The 18,808-nt window shown below is 57.1% G+C and overlaps 1 protein-coding gene across 3 annotated transcripts in view; it reads left to right on the top strand.

Moving 5' to 3' along the window:
• The first annotated feature begins 250 nt into the window (after positions 1-250).
• Positions 251-18,808, top strand: part of MESD (mesoderm development LRP chaperone) — a 29,293-nt gene continuing 10,735 nt past the window's right edge. Inside the window, exons 1-4 of one of the 3 annotated variants that reach the window (XM_043553894.1) lie at positions 260-521; positions 6,364-6,596; positions 7,807-8,076; positions 18,521-18,524. In XM_043553894.1, the coding sequence (XP_043409829.1) occupies positions 318-521; positions 6,364-6,596; positions 7,807-8,071 (702 nt within the window). In that variant the 5' untranslated portion in view covers positions 260-317 and the 3' untranslated portion in view covers positions 8,072-8,076; positions 18,521-18,524. Of the gene's footprint in view, positions 522-6,363; positions 6,597-7,806; positions 9,062-18,520; positions 18,525-18,808 lie in introns of those variants that run through there. The other 2 variants (XM_043553892.1, XM_043553893.1) reach the window with 2 other exon arrangements.

The following is an 18,808-nucleotide window of genomic DNA, read 5'->3' as shown; positions in this document are numbered from 1 at the left end:
TGGTAGGTCTGCGTGACGCGGGGGCGGGGCAGGGGGTGGGGTCGGAACGATAGCCCGGGGGCGGGGCGTGGTAAGGCCGTGAGGGCGGCGGGGGCGGGCTCGGGGGCGGGGTCTACGGTGAGGCTGACGCGGGCCCGGAGGCGGGCACGAGGCGGGGCGTGGTGGGCCGGCGCGGTCCGGGAGGCGGGGCCGGAGGGGGTTGGGGCTGGAGCGGGGCGTGGTAGGTCGGCGCGGGCCGGGAGGCGGGGTCGGAAGGAGAACCCGGGGGCGGGGTCCGCGGCGCGCGCAAGCGTGATCTCCGCGGTGGCGCGGCGAAGATGGCGGCCTCCGGTTGGGTGCGCGCGGCCCTGGTGCTTCTCTGCGCCTCTGACCTGCTGCTGCCGCCGCTGCCGCCGAGGGCCTGCGCTGCCGAGGGCGCGGCCGGGACGCCCGGGGAGGCCAGCCCGCCTCCGCGGAAGAAGAAGAAGGATATTCGCGACTACAACGATGCGGACATGGCGCGTCTGCTGGAGCAGTGGGAGGTCCGCGCGCGCGCACCCGCCGGCTGCTCTCGGTCCCGGGCCCCGCTCCCGCTGACCTCCGGCCCCTCTGCACGGGCGCCCTCCACACCCCGTCTCGGTGTCGCCCTCTCTGCCAAGGCCGGGCGGCCTTGCTGCCCGCCCCAGCCTCACCCCAGTGCCCCCTTGCGCCCTTCCGGGGCCTCGCCCTACTTTCTCGGCGCCCTGGTGGTCAGTGAGCCCGGCGCGTGGGGAGGGGGGCCTTTTGCACGCTGCTCCTCGAGGCTGGGCTGAGCGGGCGGGTGAGGGGTACACAGCGAGGGTCATCTCCCCTTTACTGGTTCTCCCGTCTTCTGGACCAGAAGCGTCCAGACTCCTCGTTCCAGTATATTTCTTGCTGAGGGTTTTGTAATTTGGGGAGTGGGGGTGGGGGAGGTCAAAAGCTGGTGCTCACATTTCGTTTAAAGGAGCAAAGACTTGTTTTTGTGAGAGTAGGTTTTTTGGTTTGTTACCTGAGTGCTCTGGAGTGTGTGATAAGGTTTTTAGATGAGGTTCACTGAAGGAAAACTCGTGCCTTTTTTCCCTTGCAAAAGTGGTTGAATGGTCCTGGCTCATTTGCAGAGCTGGTGGAGTGGAGTCCGAAACTTGGGTTCTTTTTTAAAGTTTGTGTATTTTGAGAGAGAGAAAAGAGAGCATGAGTGGGTTAGGAGCAGAAAGAGGGGGAGAGAGAATTGCCAGCAGTGCAGAGCGTGAGGCGGGGCTGGAACTCAAGGAACCCTGAGATCGTGACCTCAGCGGAGTTCAAGAGTCAGCCGCTTAACAGACTAAGCCACCCAGGCGCCCCGAGAAACTTGGGTTCTGCTGGCCGTGTAACCTTGGGCAATTCCCGTTTCCGCCCTGGGCTTCAGGTTCCTTATCTGCAAAATGAGGTTTTACCCGATGATGCCTTCCCAGGCTGGTGTCTTCTTACTTTGTGGTTATCTCCGTGTGCGTGCCTCATTTGATAGAGACTTTCAGACGTGAGTTTAAAATACCATCTGATGAATTTGACTAAGAGAAAGCAGACTTGTACTTCCATGCGTATCCGCAGCTGATGGCAAGATGGGGGTAGCTATGAGTGTGCACGGGGTAGATAGGAGTGTGCGCACTGCTAATGAAGAGGGAACGTCTCGCAGCAGCTCCTTCCCTGTTTACTGTCTCCCTTGTAATCGCCCATCTGTTTATGGTCTAGCTACTGAAGTGTCTGATTCCCTAAAGTAAGAGCGCTGTCTCTTGAGGAAATAATACCTTGAAGTACTAAGTTAGACAGAAACGGAGATGAACAAGGGATCCGACCGTCAGGAACAGCAGTGACGGTACAAACAACCATAAAACAAAGTAGGAATTGCGGAGTACTGTGGGAAGAAGGTGCGGTGGGACTTTCAGAGGGTTCCAGGGAACACAGGGCATCTGGCCAGAGGCAGGGGCGATGTGGAGAAGGGCAGCGGGAGCTGGGTCGGCGGGGGGGGGGGTACAGATGATAGAGGCCAGGCTTGGCAGCTAGACTGGCTGGGTTCAAACCACTTGTGACTTTGATGGTGAAAGTCTCCTTACCCACAAAACAGAGGCGTTCTCAATGCCCACCTCAGAGTAGTTTGAGGATTAGCCGAGGGAGCCTGGAAAGAACCTGGGATAGTGCCACTCTGATGGCAAGCCGTGCTGGTAGGAATAGTTCGGTTAGCTGGAGAAGGCTGAGTTTGAAGCAAGGTAGTGAGCGGTCCGGGTGGAAAGGCCGACGCAAACCAGGCTGCGCTGGGCCTCCAGTGTTCCGGGGTCTTCGCTTGATTTAGAAGACAATACACGGGCCCTGATGAGTTTGAAAAGCTGTGTGACCCAAATACTGCCATAATGGAACGCTTCCGTGTGATCATTCCTACCTTGGGACTGACACGCGTGTTCCCTCGCTCGTGTCCCCTCCGCGTGCAGGTGGTTTTTACAGCTCAGAGCCCGGCATCAGGGTCATTTCCCGCTGTTGGTTTTCTCATTAGACATATTAAGCATTTCCCCAGGTTACTGCACGGCCTTCACAACGCTTTGAGAGGGTTCAGAGTGTGCCCCGGAGTGAGGTTCCAGCTGTGGCGGGGGTTCTTGAATCGTGGGCTATCATGATTAGAAAAATTGGTCAGCAGAGTTTAGGATGGGTGGGCAGAGAGAGACTCCGAAGGCAGAAACAACTTCGTAGTTAATACTTACTGAGTTTTTGTTTTGTAACAGGACTGCCCTGGGCATGCACACTCCTTTGATGCTCTCACCCTGCTTTCTAGATGATGACTCTTGAAGCCCAGAGAGGTTGAGTAACTTGCCCCACGTCATACAGCATATAAGCTGAATTCCGAATTTCGTCATTTGACTCTCAAGCCTATTCTTTTCACCATTTTACTGCCTGGCCGTGCACCCTGGTGAGCCGAAGTACAAGTGCAAGGTGATGGGAGGGCCTGCATGAGCTGGAGTCTCCTGGATCAGAGTGGAGGGGGGAATGTGAGAGAGTGTGCTCAACTTGGTAGCTGGCGGTTGTGTGACCAGGCAGGAGACAGCATGATGTGCTGAAGGCACAGGGGTTTTGAACCCGGCCTCACTGCTTGTTAGTGTGACCCTCCTTTTCCTTAACCGTGAAGCCGGACAACCTCCCCCTTTGCAGGGTGCCGTGCAGACCAGGTGAGCTAACATTTGCACACCGTCCACAAATGTGAGTGCCCTTCCCCGGTAGCAGTGATTTTTCTGTGGGAGAGCTTTTTTGTGAGAAACGGTACTTCCTCCCCCAGGGGCCGATCCCTAAATCCCCCCGCCCTACCTCCTTCCCACTGGTGTGAGAATCATTCTTCCATTGAGATGCCTGCCTCCCGGGTCAAGTGGGGCAGAACGGGAACCCTTTCTTCTGTGTTCGGTTTCATGCTGAGTCCCAGGTGGTGTAGGAAAACCGAACGCAGTGCTTTCATTCTACACGCCAGCGGGGGGCAGGTGGGGGGCGGATCCCAGAGCCAGAAATGTGGGTTCGCTCTCCAGTGTCGGTGTCACCCCTGCTAGCATGTGACCGCGAGTAAGTTATTTTCTTCTCCGAGGCTCATCCCCCTCATCTATTCAGTGGGGGCCTCGCAGGGCTGTCCTGAAGGTTGGGCGCATGGCAGCCAGTGTTAGCATCAAGGAGCACCGGAGGGAGGAAGAAAAGGGTCTGCGGAAAGAGGAGTTCAGCTTTGTAACTACTGAATGTGACCAGCAGCCAAGGAGAAGCTGGGAAGAAGCAGGGAAGCCGGTTGAAAATGCCTGGAGGCAGGGTTGGGCTGTGTCTGGGGAATGCCTGACCTGTGACAGTCCCACCCCTGCCCAGGGGTAGAGGCTTGATTGCTGCAGGAGTAGAGAAAGTGATAAGAACATATCAGATTGCCCAGGGGAGAAGCCGAGGGGCATGGGAGGAAGTAAGTAGAACCCGACCGTGAGCCACGTGGGGTACTGTTCCTCCCCCTCCCCTCCCCCCTTTTTGGTAACTGACACACAAAAACCTAGAAGGTGGAATTCAAGTTGTTTGAAACAATCCTTACCCTTGCTGTTTGCACTAGACTTCTGATCAGTTATGTTTTCATTGAAAAGATATGCTATGTGTGACCTACGGAGTTAACTTCATGACCGTTAGTGAAGTCAGTGTGAAAAATACAAATATTCTAGGTTACTGGGCCAACTCGAAGTCTGAAGGTGTTTTAAGAAGCGATAGCACATGTTAGGGAGGAATAAAACGGAGATGGAGACAGCCTGTGAATTCGGCGACCAGGAGGTCCTACGTCATCTCCACAGCTGGTTGCGGGTCTGATCGTTGGGTGTTTATGGCCTGCCTTTATGTCACTGAACCCCCCAAACCCTAGGAGGGAGATGCTGTCCCCCCCACCCCGTTATAGGTGGTTTTCCAACCTGCCCAAGACCCTCTGACTGCACAGCACGTGCCTCTGTGTGCCGATCGCCATGGCCTCTTAAAGCAAAATGAGGAAGAAACGGGTCGGGAGAGAGAGTGGCAGAGATGAGAAGCTCTATGCATCGTGTGTAGTCGCTGTTGGGGCCGTGGGGCCAGCTGGTTCTGCTTTTCTGTTTGAAGATGAGGAAACAGGCCCAGGGGAGGAGGGAGTCCCGGTGGCCGCGGTCAGCCGGCTAGTTAGGTGGGGCTCACGCAAGGTCCCAGGTCTGATGCAAACGTGGGGCACCTTCAGGGACCGCTGTACGAGTTCCTGTGTTCGCCTTTCATTAGGTGCATTTTAGTAGACTGTCGACGTTCTCGCCAGTTTGTCAAGAGGACCGAGTAAGAGATACGGGCTCTTCGTGTCATTTTAGGTTAGTCGTTTATCGGGGTGTTCGATAACCGCTTTATTGAGAGAATTCACACGCCCGACAGTTCACCCATTCAAAGTGTACGTTTCTGTGGTGTTTTCAGAGGGGCGTGCCGCCGTCACCACTGTCAATTTTAGAACATGTTCGTCATCCCAGAAAGAGACTCGTCTCAGTCGTCCTCCCCCACTTCTCTTGACCCTCCAGCCTGTGCCCAGCAGCCACTAATCTCTGATCCGTTCTGGACACTTCATATAGCCGTCTCGCACAGCGTGGTCTTTTGCATGAGGCTTCTTTCACTTTAGCATAGTGTTTCCAAGGACCGCCCGTTTGGTGACTTCTCTCGGTACGTCGTTTCTTTTTGTGGCTGGAATTATTAGGCTTTTCTCCGAGGAACTCTGATTCTTAAATATTTGTATTTATCGCTCTGCCTGCCTACCTGTGAAGAATCACGTGGTCCTTCGGCCACCACAGGGCATCTTCTTCCTCCTGTAGTTCTGCCCCTAAGTGAAGAACCGGGTGTCATTGTCCCTAACGTATTTCCTCCTTGGCTCCAGCCTGGAAGTCACAGATGGTAGCGTCACAATTGCTTGTTCGCACGACTGCAGAAAACGAAGCCTGCTAACTAGAGTTGAGTGAGTAGTTCAGGTTGTTTTATTAAAAATTATTTTTAATGTCTATTTTTGAGAGAGCGAGAGAGACAGAGCACGGGCAGGGGAGGGGCAGAGAGAGAGGGAGACACAGAATCCGAAGCAGGCTCCAGTCTCAGCCGTCAGCACAGAGCCCGACGCGGGGCTCGAACCCACCAGCCGTGAGATCCTGACCTGAGCTGAAGCCGGAGGCTTAACCGACTGAGCCCCCCCCGGGCGCCCCAGACAGTTCTTATTTTTTAGTTGACGTTGATACACATGAAATGCAGATTTTAAGTATAGTGTGCAGGAGTTTGACCGGTGAGTATCTGTTGTCCGCACCCCCTGTCAAAGTAGAGACCATTTCTATCATCTCAGAAGTTCCCTTGGGCCCCGTCCTAGTCAAACCCACCTCATCCCCCACCCAGAGGCCACCGCTGTTCCTAATTTCTTAATTGTGTCTCATCTCGAACTTTAAATAAATTTATAGTGTTTCTGATTTTGTGCCTGGCTTCTGTCACTCAGTATTGTCCTTTTGAGGTTTGGGGCACACCGTCAGTGTTCTCTTCTTCTTCATCGCTGTGTTGTGGTTCATTGTGGGACCAAACCAGAACGTGGCCGTATTTACAGGCCACCGTATCGGGTAGATTCTTTGAAGCCATCACACAGGGGCCTCGGGTATCGGTGACCCGGAATGACGATGGGTGGTAAGTCCTGCCTGAGACTCGGGCTTCACCTGAAGGTCAGGTAGAGGAGGACAGCTCCCGGGTCTCCTTTTCCTGTGCTAACGTGGGTCACCGCACCTGCGGGCACGCGCCGCCCTTCTCGCCTGCCCCGCTTGACAAGCACATTTCTGATGATGCGTGACACTGTGTTTTGTGTCTTCATAGAAGGATGACGACATCGAAGAGGGGGACCTCCCGGAGCACAAAAGACCCTCAGCCCCTATCGACTTCTCCCAGATAGACCCGGGCAGGCCCGAGAGCATCCTGAAGATGACGAAGAAGGGGAAGACGCTCATGATGTTCGTCACTGTGTCCGGAAACCCCACTGAGAAGGAGACGGAGGAGATCACCAGCCTCTGGCAGGGCAGCCTTTTCAACGCCAACTACGACGTGCAGAGGTGAGGCGGCGGGCCCGCTGAGAAAACCATAGGCGGTGCTGGGACTTTTCCCCAGTCTGGAGGGGGAGCCCTTTCTGGCGGTGCCTCCCTCGGGCCCAGGACCTTTCCTGCCTCGGGTTTCCTCTTTGACGCTTCTGTTTATCCCCGCCTTTGTTTTCTTTTTAAAGAAAAACGTTTATTATTGGTCAAGGCCCGTAAGTTTTTTGCTTTTTTTTTTTACTATCTCATTTGATCGTAAAATTTTATATATCTTTATACCTTCAGCTGTTTTTTTTTTCTGAGTGCAGCTGACAAACGGTCTATTAGTTTTGGGTGAACAACGTAGGGTTTGTCAGCTCCGTGGGCTCTGCTCCTTACACCTGTCACCCCCCCCCCCCCCCCCCGTCCCCACACAACACTAGTACAGTGTCAGTGACCTTATCTCCTGTGCCGGGCTGCATAACTTCTGTTTCATCTGAGGAAGACTGGACAGGTGGTTGGCCTCTGGGGGCAGACTAGTCACAGCAGGACAGGGCACCCCCCCCCCAGGAGAGGTTTCTCACGCCGGAGATCCTTCCGTGTGTGGCCGTGTTCACACGCCGGGACCAGACTGCTGAAAGGTAACTGATCCGAGGTGGGGGGTCCGGTTTTCATAGCCCAGTACGATCCTGAGATGCAGTTTTTGAGAAGTTTCTTGTTCCTCCTCCATTCAGGGTCTTCACGCGTCTTAGTTTAGGAAGTAGCAGTGACAGACAGACACGAAGGGGTACCGAGCACGACGCTCGGTGCTGTCGTCGGCCTGCGCTCAGGCCGAGGGGACCGGTCAGTGTGCCCCTGACGCCCCGTCCAGAGCCACCGCCCCTCTCTGCGGGGTGGGCTGGGCGCGGCCCCCCAGGAGCCGAAGCTCTGTGCCCGCCGGCCACGCCGGTGCTCCACCCTGGGGCTCATCCCCTCTGCTTTGCCCCTTGGGGCCTGTTGAGTGTTGACACGCCGAGGCGGATCCAGATCGTTCCGGGGCTCTGCCTCCGAGACTGGAGCCGAGGGGTTGCATGGTTCACTCAGGTCGGCTCGGGTGGTGGTCGTCACCGTCAGCAGCTACCGGGCCTCGAGGAGTGTAGCGTTTAGTTCTGTGTCGAAGTTGAGAGCAGTTGCTCCTCTTGGCGACGTGGCACAGGGCGGCTGTGCCCGTGAGCGCTTCACCCGCGTGTCCTGACCGCGTGTTTCTGTCAAGGTTCATCGTGGGGTCCGACCGGGCCATCTTCATGCTTCGGGACGGAAGCTACGCCTGGGAGATCAAGGACTTCTTGGTCGGTCAGGACAGGTGCGCCGATGTGACGCTGGAGGGGCAGGTGTACCCCGGCCGGGGAGGCGGCGGGGAGAAGAATAAAACGAAGCAGGCGAAGGGCAAGAAGAGGAAGGAGGGGGAGCCCAAGTCTCGGGCCGCCGAGGCCGCGAAGGAAGACAACCGAGCCGGGAGTGAGAGGGCGGAGCTGTAACGGGGGCGCCCCGGGCTCGGGCAGGGGCGGGAGCCCCTCCCCGGAGACTCCTGCGCCCGCGACCGGTGGGCGTCCACGCCGGAGTTCCCGTTGAAGAGGCTTCGAGCGAGAAGACGGCGGCCTCGGCGTTGACGTTGGACTCTGACGCGTTCGAGGTTCCTGTGAAGTCTCGGTAAATGGAAACGGCGGCCCTTCGTGTCCGGGGCGGCCCTGGCGCCGGAGGCACCCCTCCCCCTCGCTGCCCTGGCCCTGCCCCGCGGGCCGCCGTGTCCCCGCCCCCCTCGTTTCCGCTAACCGGGCCCGCGGGCCGCAGACCCCGCCTCCGTGACCGCCAACTTCCGCCCTGGCGCAGGGCTCCGGGCCCGTCCGCGCCGCACGCAAGGTTGGGACGCGGGACGCGGCTCCCCGCACGCGCGCGGTCACGTGGACGTGCACCGTCCCGACTTTGAATTTGACTGGAATCCCCGCCGTCAGTCAGGGACGCCTCCCGACAGCCGTCCGGTGTCGCGCGGTCTGTAAAGGCCGGGAGTTGTGCCTGTGTCCTGCTTGGGGCGGCCGCGCGGGCGGCGAGGGCTCAAACGTGCCATTTCATGTGACGACGACCGTCAGGGTGTGACTCGGGAGCCGGCGGCGTGTGACGGAAGACTCAGTAACCTCATCGTTTCTAAACGTTTTTTTTGACAAAGTGCCTAAATCTGTGGTGTTCTGTATGGTACTAACGCGCCCTGTAATGTTCATGTGTCAGACCTGCCCTGCGTCCGAGTTACAGAATTTACATGCAGGTGTCATTTTTAAGGACTCACACTGTTTGTACAGAACTTCCCTCACAATTTTAACAGATTGAAAAGAGCACACGGACGTGGTTAGGAAACGTCACTGCTGCAGGAGGGTCCAGAGTGAAAAGTCTGTGCCTACCCCTGCCACGGCCTTGTCTCAGTGCAACCTCCTGTTAATCTGTTTCCAAAAAAAAAAAAAATTCACTTCCCAGCCTGCAGCCGTGTGTTTGTTGCGGCCTCACCCCGTGCACGAAGTGCACCCCCTCCTGTGTGGCTGGAGCTTAGCCCCTGCCCTGTCCTGGGGAGGGCCGTCTACACCCTTGCATGCAGCCACGGTGGGGCACGCGCTGTCCCTTGGCACTCTCAGCGTGTCCCTTGAGCATGTCGGCTGTCTGTCCTCTCTAGTCAGGATGGAGCAGGTGTCCTGACGGGTCGGGCATGGCACCCTTCACACGGTCCCGGGCCTTGTGTTTCCAGTTAGCAGCCTTCCGGGTGGGGAAGTCCTAATCCCACCACTTCCTGCTCAGGGTGCAGCCACGTCCCCCAGTGCTCGGAGCGTCTCTTACACGCGAGGCATTGCTGGGAGCCAGGGACGGCCCGGACGTGGGCCCAGGCGTCCTGAAACTTCGGGACCTGGTGGGAGAAGACAAATACGCATCATGCACAAAGTGGCAACTGTTGGAAGACGCACATGGGCCTCGAGGTGGGGTGGAGGTGAGGGGAACCTTGGGATGTCGGCGAGGCCATCTCTGGGGCAGGAGCAGAGGAACGGTCTGTGTCAGGGCCCTGTGGTTAGAAGGAGCAGAGGGGGGCTGGGGGCCCAGTCAGCACCCGCCTGAAGAGGGAAGGAGGTGCGTGGGGTCTTGCGGGGATTTGGGGTGCCCTGAGGGGTTTTAAGCTGTGGTAGGCCGAGTGTGGGACACGATCCAGTTTGGACCAGGCTGCGCTGAAAAACTGATGGCGAGGGGCCCCCGGTGGGTGTGCGGGGCCAGCTGGGAGGGTGTTTTGGTCGAGGGCCACGGCTGCGGGTGGCCCAGATTAGCAGGGTGGGGGTGACCTCCGCCCCACAGCTGACCCGCGCCGTGCCTACCGGTAGACCCTTGAGTTTGCAGTTTTCGGCGTTTCGTTCCTACATGCGGCTGCCCAAATATTTTGGTAAACTTATTTATATCTCAAGGGCAGCTTCCCAGCAGTGGACTCGCCAGAACAAACGAAAAGTGACATCTTGGCACATACTGCCGACCTGCTGTCCCAGCTGGTTCCGTTACCTTGTCCCTTTGCCAACAGTGGATCTCAGATCCTCGCTGGTACCGGGCGTTGCACTTGGCCGGTTCACTAGATGTAAAAGCTTTGTCGGCTACCCCGAGGCCACCACGCTGGAGAGGCCCCGTGGAGACAGAGATGCCGGTGGCGCGTGGGGTCCGCGCCTGCCCAGCCCCCGCCGTGTCCAGCCCACGTGCACGTGTGTGAGCTTGGGCGCCTTCAAATGCTTCCGGCCGCAGCCTCCAAGGCCTCCTGGAGACGGCTGTCACCACCTGGCCCGCCAGCCTGCAGATTCACGAGCGAGAGAAGTGTGTTTAAGGGAGGTGGGGGGAGTGTATACACAGACACCCACCTACGGACGCAAGTTTACCTGTGCTCGTTCACGTTGCTTGTAATGTCCTGATCCAATACATTCTCGTGGTAGCTTTAACGATCAGCTGCGAAACACCAGCACGTCATTAGGGAGACATCCTTGACCCCTTGGTCCTCATGCCCTCTGGTTTTTGATGGTCACGCTGTTTTTAGTGCTTCTGGTGGTTTCCTTTATACACAGTGTTAACCCTCTTTCTTATTTTTATGGTTTTGTTTTGAGAGAGAATTCAAAGCAGGCTCCGTGCTGCCATCGCAGAGCCCGCCTCGGGGCTTGAACACACGAACCTCGAGATCATGCCCTGAGCCGAGATCGAGTTGCGTAACCGACTGAGCCGCCCAGGCGCCCTGTTTTTTTAATTAAACCGACTTCACCAGCATGCGTTAACCCATAACCAAGGCGGGGAATTCACAGACTTTCTCCTCTCTCCCTGATTCTCATCAGTGTCTTCCTTGTAGTGGTCCAAGGCCAACTGTCTTTCTCCTTAATAATGATTTTTTTCTGTCAGATTCCTGGAGATCCTTCCTCATTGCTAATGTTCAGTAATTTTGCTAAGTAAGAAGTCTTATTATGGATTTTCCTTCCTTCCTTCCTTCCTTCCTTCCTTCCTTCCTTCCTTCCTTCCTCTTTCTTTCTTTCTTTCTTTCTTTCTTTCTTTCTTTCTTTCTTTTTTTAATTCTCATAGAACATAGTGTGTTATTTTCAGTTGCAGATTCAGGGATTTTTTTTTTTCTTACCATTTTGGAAACATTTACCTTTGTGTTGGGGTTTTGGGCACCCAGTTTTTTTCTTAGTTCTGAAATGAGATTTTTTTCTTTAAAATCATTCTGGTTTTAATCTCAGTGAGTTGGTTTTATTAAAATTCAAGGTTTTATTAAATTTTATGAACTCAGAAAGTCCAAATGGAGAATCCCCACCTTGGGTTCTTTTTTTTTTCCCCCCCATAATAGAATATTTATCTGTATTTGTAAGTATTTTTCTGTTGTTTTTTATTGCAAAATGTTTGGCTGCCACATCGTTGTTTTTCCCCTCCTGTTCATGCTCAGCAGACAGCTTTTCCCAGGCCTTTGCCCACAGCATCTATTTTAGGTGAATTCTGAGTTTCCTCCATCCTTGTCTGAGCATTGTTTTATCCGTTGGAGCTGGGACCCAGGGGCCGGCTGTCCCCCAGCTTTCCTATAGCTGAGCAGAGAGGCCAGGGGCCCGGGCAGGGCTGTGCGGTCTGGCTCGACAGGTGGGCTCTGCCCCGCTGTGGGTTTACCCGTGCCCTGGACCAGGGCTCTCCTCGCACGGTGGCAGCGGGAGGGGTCACCACTGCTCCTGGGAGGCCACTTGTCAGGTTTCCGGAGAGTTTCTCAAATGAGCCATGGACCTTGGGCTGTTGGCTCCTCTCAGAGAGGGAGGGTCAGGCTGGGGCGTCCCTTTCTGCTCCACTCTGAAAACCATGTTTCCTCCCGTGTCCGCAGGAGGAAGGGCCACAGGGAAGCTGCTCTTGGCCAGGGCGGGACTAGGGCACCGGCGGGCAAGCGGGGGGGGGGGGGCTTGTTGCAAGCACATGAGGTACAGATGTCACAAGGCGCAGCACCCAATGCAAATACTGTTTTAACACTGTATTTAAAAAATTAAGTAAATGTGAAAAAGCTGACAAAAGTTGACAGCGTTAAAGGCAGAATCGGAGAGTGGGGATCAAGGTGAAGAGTGAGGCCACGCCACACCAGCACAGGGTCCAGCAGACCTCCGTCAGCACATCCTCTGTTTTAAAAGGTCATATTTTCCCTGACTTCCTGGGTTCTTGCTCTCAGACCAAGAACTGAAATCCTTGTTTTTACTGAGATAATATGACGGCGACGTTAAAAGATCCCTATAAAAGGAAGAACTCAGCTACCCACACGCCACCCAGCTCTTGAAGCTATTTTCATTCGACCACGCTTCCTTCCAGAACATTATCTGTGCACTTTGTGTTCACACGGCCATCGTCACAGCGGGAAGAGAATTTTGTTTTCAGCCTTTCCCACTTGGCGTCATACTCTAATCAAGTTTCCGTGGTGGCGCACGGACTCCGTGTTTGACATTTAGCGGCTGTGCGACGTCCCATGCTTGTGCCGTGCCTTAAGCCGACTTTGCAGACTGCCGGCGTGGAGTGAGTCGGGCCAGACCGTGGTGCCCAGCTTTGTCTCCCTGTCCGCATCCCCTTCGGGGACCGTCTGCTTCCACCCAAGCCCACCCTGCTCGCGCGAGTGGCCCTACCCCGTTCCCACCCCGGCGTGGCCACGGCCATCCGCGCCAGAGGTGGGCCCCACGCACCAGGGTGGCGAGTCGGATCCTCTCTCAGCCTGACGCTGAACGATTTGGTAGCTGTATTCATCAATGCATTTATTTGTTCAAAAAATACTCAACTGATGACCTACATGCCAGCCAGAGTTCAATAGAGAGACAACAGTAATTTAATTTGTATGACTCTGATTACTAAGGAGTTTTCGTGTTCTCTGCACTTACTAAAAGTCACTCCCTCCTGTGAAAATGTTTAAAAAAAATTTTTTTTAATGTTTATTTATTTTTGAGAGAGAGAGAGACCGAGTGCAAGTGAGGGAGGGGCAGAGAGAGAGGGAGATGCAGACTCCGAAGCAGGCTCCAGGCTCCGAGCTGTCAGCACAGAGCCCGATGCGGGGCTGGAACCCACGAACAGTGAGATCGTGACCTGAGCTGAAGTCGGACGCTCAACTGACTGAGCCAGGGGCCCCCAAAATGATTTTTTTTTAATAGGGATTATTTTATTTTGTTTTTAGTTTGAGAGAGAGAGAGAGAGAGAGAGAGAGAGAGAGAGAGAGAGAGAATCCCAAGCAGGCTGTATGCTCAGCACAGAGCTGGATGCCGGGCTCAATCCCGTGACACTGGGATCGTGACCTGAGCCGAAATCAAGAGCCGGAGCTCAACTGCCTGAGCCCCCCGGGCGCCCCAGAATTGATTAGTTATCTTTCACCTCTTCATCTACTGGTGGATTCTGTTAAAAGTCATGTGCTGAGCCTGGCGGAGTGAGGGGTCGCTGGATGGGAAAAATTCGAGAGGAGCCTGATGGGGGACCGGGTGTTCTTCCCAAACTGGATTCTGGCGGAAGGCAGGCCCAGGACTCGGATGTCAGGGCTCCCAAGAAGCTGCTGGACCCACTTAGCTGGATCCTCCGCTAACACTGGGCGCCGAGGGCCCGTTTGAGATGAAGCCTCTGGAGGAGTCTGGCTCCCGGGAGGTCAAGGACAGGGGTCTGCCGTCTCTGACGTGGGTAATGTGTGTGTCCTTTGGCCTCGAAACCCGGTGAAGGAGTGTCTGCCCGTGGTGAGGCCGGCGCCCGGCGCCCTGGGGCCTTTGGGGTGGGCACAGGTCAGGCTTTTCCTCGGGGGGGGGGGGGGGGGGTCCTGGGACTGCGGGTCTGCAGGGAGAGGCCCCGAAGAGGGCAGTCGCTGAGTGGGACGCTCAAGTTCATTCGGGGCCTGGGGGCCCGAGGAGGAGGGTGATGACGGCGACCGGAACCACGGCTGGGACTTCCCTTCCCCGCCTCCGGGGAGCCTCGCCCTGCCTTGCCCTGGAGCCCGCTGTGGCAGGGCCAGCGGAGAGGGGCGCCGCTGCCTTCACAGGACCCCGTCAGTGAGGCGGGACGGCTGCACCCCGCGCCCCTAGAGCCAGGACCCCGCTCCTGCAGTCACGTGGCCGGGCCGCCTAAAGCCACGAGGGCCTTTCACAGTGAGGGGCGTGTCCACTAGGGGGCGGCAGAGACCGGCGTCCGCCCGCGCTCCGACCCCGCCCCTCCGGTTCTAAAGGGCGGCTCCCGGAGTCCGCACCTGCCGAGCCGGGCCCCGCAGCGCCTGAACGCGCCCCCGCCGCGACCGGCTCCCGGACCCCGACGGACTCCCCGCCGTGCCGTGGAACGCGCACGAGCGCACTTCGTCCCCACGGCGACCCCGGGCGGCCGGTGCTGTGTTACCGCCCCCGTTTTAGACGCAAGGAAACCGAGGCCCAGAGAAGGTAAGTATTTCTCCCAAGGGCACGCCGCGAGGGGTTGCCAGAGACGGGAAGAGGTGCTCGGCGGGGTCCCCCGCTTTCGGAGACCCCGGCGCAGGCGGGCTCTTCGCGCCCTCCATCTCTCTCGTGCCCCGGCGCCCCGCGCTCGGTTCGCTCGCGGGGCCCGCGGGGCCGTAGCGCCGCCTTCTCCACGTGCAAACCATTCCCTCCGCCGAAGCACAGCTGGGATGAGGCCGGATGGCCTTGCCCCCGGGGCCTCCCCTGTAGCCCAGCCCCCTGAGGGGAAGGGGGGGATGGGAGACCGCCTGGGCCACAGAGACTGTTCTGGAAGGAGTGCAGACATCCGCCCAGCACACTGCACCCAGGAGCGCAGCGGTCTGCGTCCGTTTTGGCTTTCCGGCGGCGGGAGCAGCCAGCGCTCCCAGATCTTCGTGGGGCCCCGGGGCCTCCGGCAGGGGCTCCACCCTGAAAAGGGGGAGGGACCCGGGCCACAGCTGCCTGGGTCCTGGGTGGACCGCAGATCCAGGGTTTGCTGGACGAGGGGACTTCCCGTGGGCCGATTTCGGGAGGTCCCACCAAGTGTCACAGGCCTTCTCCACTTGGTCCAGCGTCTGGGGACCCGTGAGCTGCAGCCAAGGCCACTTGGTGAGCTCCCCGCAGGCGTCGTTGAACTGACCCCTGTCCACGCGCAAGCCTGCCGCTCTGGACCTGAGCAGCCAGCCTGCACCGGGTTCCAGTCTTGGAGCGCCGTGCCCGGCCAACCCAGGCCAACTATTTTTCCTCCAGAGAGGTCGGCCGGAGTTTCCAAGATGCAGCGTCCGAGCCCACGAGTCCAGAGTCCAGAACACTCCGGGCCAGGAGGGCTGCCGTCCGGAATGTCGGGAATTTCAGGGGACGTCTGCTCGGCTGTGCACCTGCTTTTCCCGGCCAGCCGGCAGGCACTCCTCCTCCGGGGGACGGCTTCGGTGCGGGCTTGGAGACACGGGGCCTCTTTGGTCCCTGCCTCCCACCTCAGCCCCGATGTGGTGGCCCTGAGTGCCCGTATCTGACGTCCCTCACACTCACCCCTTCTCTAGACAGAGGTGAGGACTTCAGCCAGGCCTCAGATTTACATCCCAGGGTCTGGAGGAAGCAGGACAAGAGGGACTCATTTCCAGTGCAAAGCAAGTCCCTAGACCCCTAAGGCAGAACCTTCCTCACACACTCCTGAGGCCTTCGCTCCTCCATTGGAACCTCTTGAGGGGGAGGGTGGTGTTTTCTGCCTTTGGGCGCCCACTTCTAATTTTTAATCAGTGCATGTGGTGGGCCAGAAGGTCACTTCTCTGTACCACACTTGGGCCAGAACAGCCCCCTGGGGAGGAGTTTGCCTTTTTGTTTTCCGGCTTTGCCAGATTGTTCTTTGGCCTTTTGAGATGCAGAACCAGGAGGGAGGGAAGAGGTAAGGGAGGAGGAGGTGCAAAGGCCCAGGGGCATGAGGGGGCAGAGCCAGGATGGAGACAGGGGCTGTGGCTGTGGGAGTGTGGCCCCGGGTAAGGGGGGAGCAGAGCCAGAGGGCGCACGTGCATGTGCGTGTGCTTGCGTGTATATGTGACTACGTGTGTGAGCGTGTGGGCAAGAGAGTGTGTGTGCGTGCACACGTATGAGTGTGTGCATGTATATGAGTGCGTGTGTGTGTCTGTATGCATGTGTGTCTGCGTGAGTGTGTGCATGTGTGTATGTGAGTGTGTGCGTGGGTATGTGTGCGTCTGTGTGCATGTGAGTGTGAACACATCAAATGTGGGGAAAGTCGGCCAGTTGAGCTCTCAGCTCTTCGTCCTGTAATACTGCGTGACTTCCAGAACCCACGGGGATTCTGCAGCTGACTCTGCCGGTGAGCGGGGTGTCCTCACACACTATGGAAGTAGTTTCTCCACGAGGACTAGTAGTTCATCATGAGGCTGTAATGGGTGTAGCCATTCCCACGTAGCCGGACGTTGAGGCTCTGACCCTGTCGGGTGACTAGATTACAAAGAATGCCGTAATGAACGTCTTTACACTGAAACTCTGTTGGCTTAGGGTAAGTTCCCCACAAGTAATTAGTGGGTCACAGACAAGGACTGTTTCCAAGGGTCTTGATGCACAATGCTAAATACTTCCTAAACTACTGTTACTTCTTAAAAAAAAAAGTGTTTTTAATGTTTATTTATTTTTGAGAGAGAGCGTGAGCAGGGGAGGGGCAGAGAGAGAGGGAGACGCAGAATCCGAAGCAGGCTCCAGGCTCCCAGCTGTCGGCACAGAGCCCGACGCGGGACTCGAACCCACCAGCCGTGAGATCATGACCTGAGCCGAAGTCCGATGCTTAATTGACTGAGCCCCCCAGTGCCCCCTTCAACAGTCACTTTTAATCTTTGTTTTGGGAAAGGGAACCTCAGTTTAGCCAATTTCTGATTACTGACTATACAGTTGTCTCAGAGTTTCTTTATTATTATGCAAAACACGGCAGCGAATGTCCTTGTCACAGATCCTCATGCACCCCAGTAGCCCTTTCTTGGGATAGAGTTTTGGAGCCCAACTTTGCACACATCGTCAGACCACCTTTACATAACAGTAAATTGCTTTATGGAAAACTCGTACCAAATTCTCTGGTCACCATCGAAGAGTGTCCATTTCTTCTGGCCCTTAGCATCCTTTTTCATATTTTCAGTTTGATGGGTGATTAGTAGCATCTCACTGTTTGAGTTTGCATCTTACAATTGCCAGTGAGGTTGAATTTTTAAATGTAGTTATGCGCCATTTGTCTGTTTTCCTTTGTGAGTGGCCCCTTCCTGTTTTTCTCCTGGTATTTTCCTTTTCTCCCCACTTAAACTTCGGAAGGGCGTCTCGTATATAAAGTTATCAGTAGAGTCCGGCGGGAAGCCTTAGTAAGGATCACTTCACGAAGGGGCCATTTGCAAGTCACGTGAATAAAGTTTAGGGCCCCAGCAAGGAGCGGGTCAGCAGCCCTGGGCCTGGGGGTGCCCGGAGGGAGGGAGGCGGTTACTGGGCTTCGGCCAGACGGTGGTAAAGTGTGCTGACCCAAGCCCCGTGTTCCTTAGGAGGATAGCACCCGCCCGCAGGGCCCCGGCAAAGAGGGAAGCAGTGACATTAATTCCCCGAGCCTCCCTCCCATCTCCTGAGGGTGCCTCCAGCCGGCCCAACCCGCTGGAAGTCAGCGGGGCAGGAGATGACCTGGTACCTTCCAGGGGAGTCTAATCCTTGTCCTCCGCCTTCCTCTCTGTGATTGATGTGCTGAAGGGCCCGGACTGGCGGGGACTTTCCTGTTTCTCTCCGCGCTGCCTTCAGGGCGCCCTGCCGACTCGGCCTTCTGCCTCGGTGAGCCGAGCCAGCTAGTATCAGCTTGTGAGAACCAGTGCTCAGACCGGCGGGGACCCGGGGCTCCGGTGCTCAGACCGGCAGGGACCCGGGGCTCCGCAGCTTGGCTGCGTCAGGACATTCACACCATGGGCTTCAGCAAATGCTACAAACCAGGGATTTCTCCTCTTGCCCCCAGAGCCAGGTCACCTGCACCCCGCTGCTGTCCCCCGCCTCCGCCTTCTCTTTGAGCCCCTGCAGGAGGGAATGGGGGCCATCGGCTCTCCCTCTTGTCTTCCTGCTCCGCGTCCTGAGCCCTCCCCAGCCCCAGCCCCGCTGGCTCCTGCAGGGTGGGGCCCAGAGTGGGGGGTTGGAGGAGGGGGGGCCACAAGGCTTCCCCAGCCTGTGTCATTGCACACTGTCCTTGGGCGCCCTCCCTCACGGTCTTTGGCTTGAGACGCGTTCCGGATTATTCCCAGATACTGTCCTTTCGACTTTGATCTGAGCAGTGCATTTTCCAGTCGAATACTGGCGAGACCACTTTCTCCTTCAGCTCCTGCCTCTGGGGGCAGCCCATCACCTCTTCCTGGAAAGATCCCGCCATCTGAGCAGGTGGCCCTTTGGGCCGGGGTCCCTTCGAGCTAGCTCACGACGCTCGCGGGTAAGGTCCGTGGCGTGTGCGTGGCTCACGGGAAGCCTCGTGCGTCCTTCCCGGCTCAGAGGTGGAAGTGAATGCGTGTATCCAGAGGCCGCCCTCTGTTCACCCGGGAACGGCGGCCTCACTGCGTCCACCTCCAGATACCCCAGTGAGGGGACGGGCATCTTCAGCCTCTGCCTTCCCGAGTGACGGGACACTCCAGAGGACACTCTTCCCGCTCCGCCCCAGCCGGGTGGCCGGTCAGCTTGGGGCTCAGCGAGCGTGCAGCTGAGAAGGGAAATACCGGTCTTGTCTTTCCCGCAAATATCCCCGCCTCCCCACGAGGG

The sequence above is a fragment of the Prionailurus bengalensis genome, chromosome B3 (genome assembly GCF_016509475.1).
Source record: "Prionailurus bengalensis isolate Pbe53 chromosome B3, Fcat_Pben_1.1_paternal_pri, whole genome shotgun sequence".
Lineage (NCBI taxonomy): Eukaryota > Metazoa > Chordata > Mammalia > Carnivora > Felidae > Prionailurus > Prionailurus bengalensis.
This window is presented reverse-complemented; position numbering and strand designations above follow the sequence as displayed.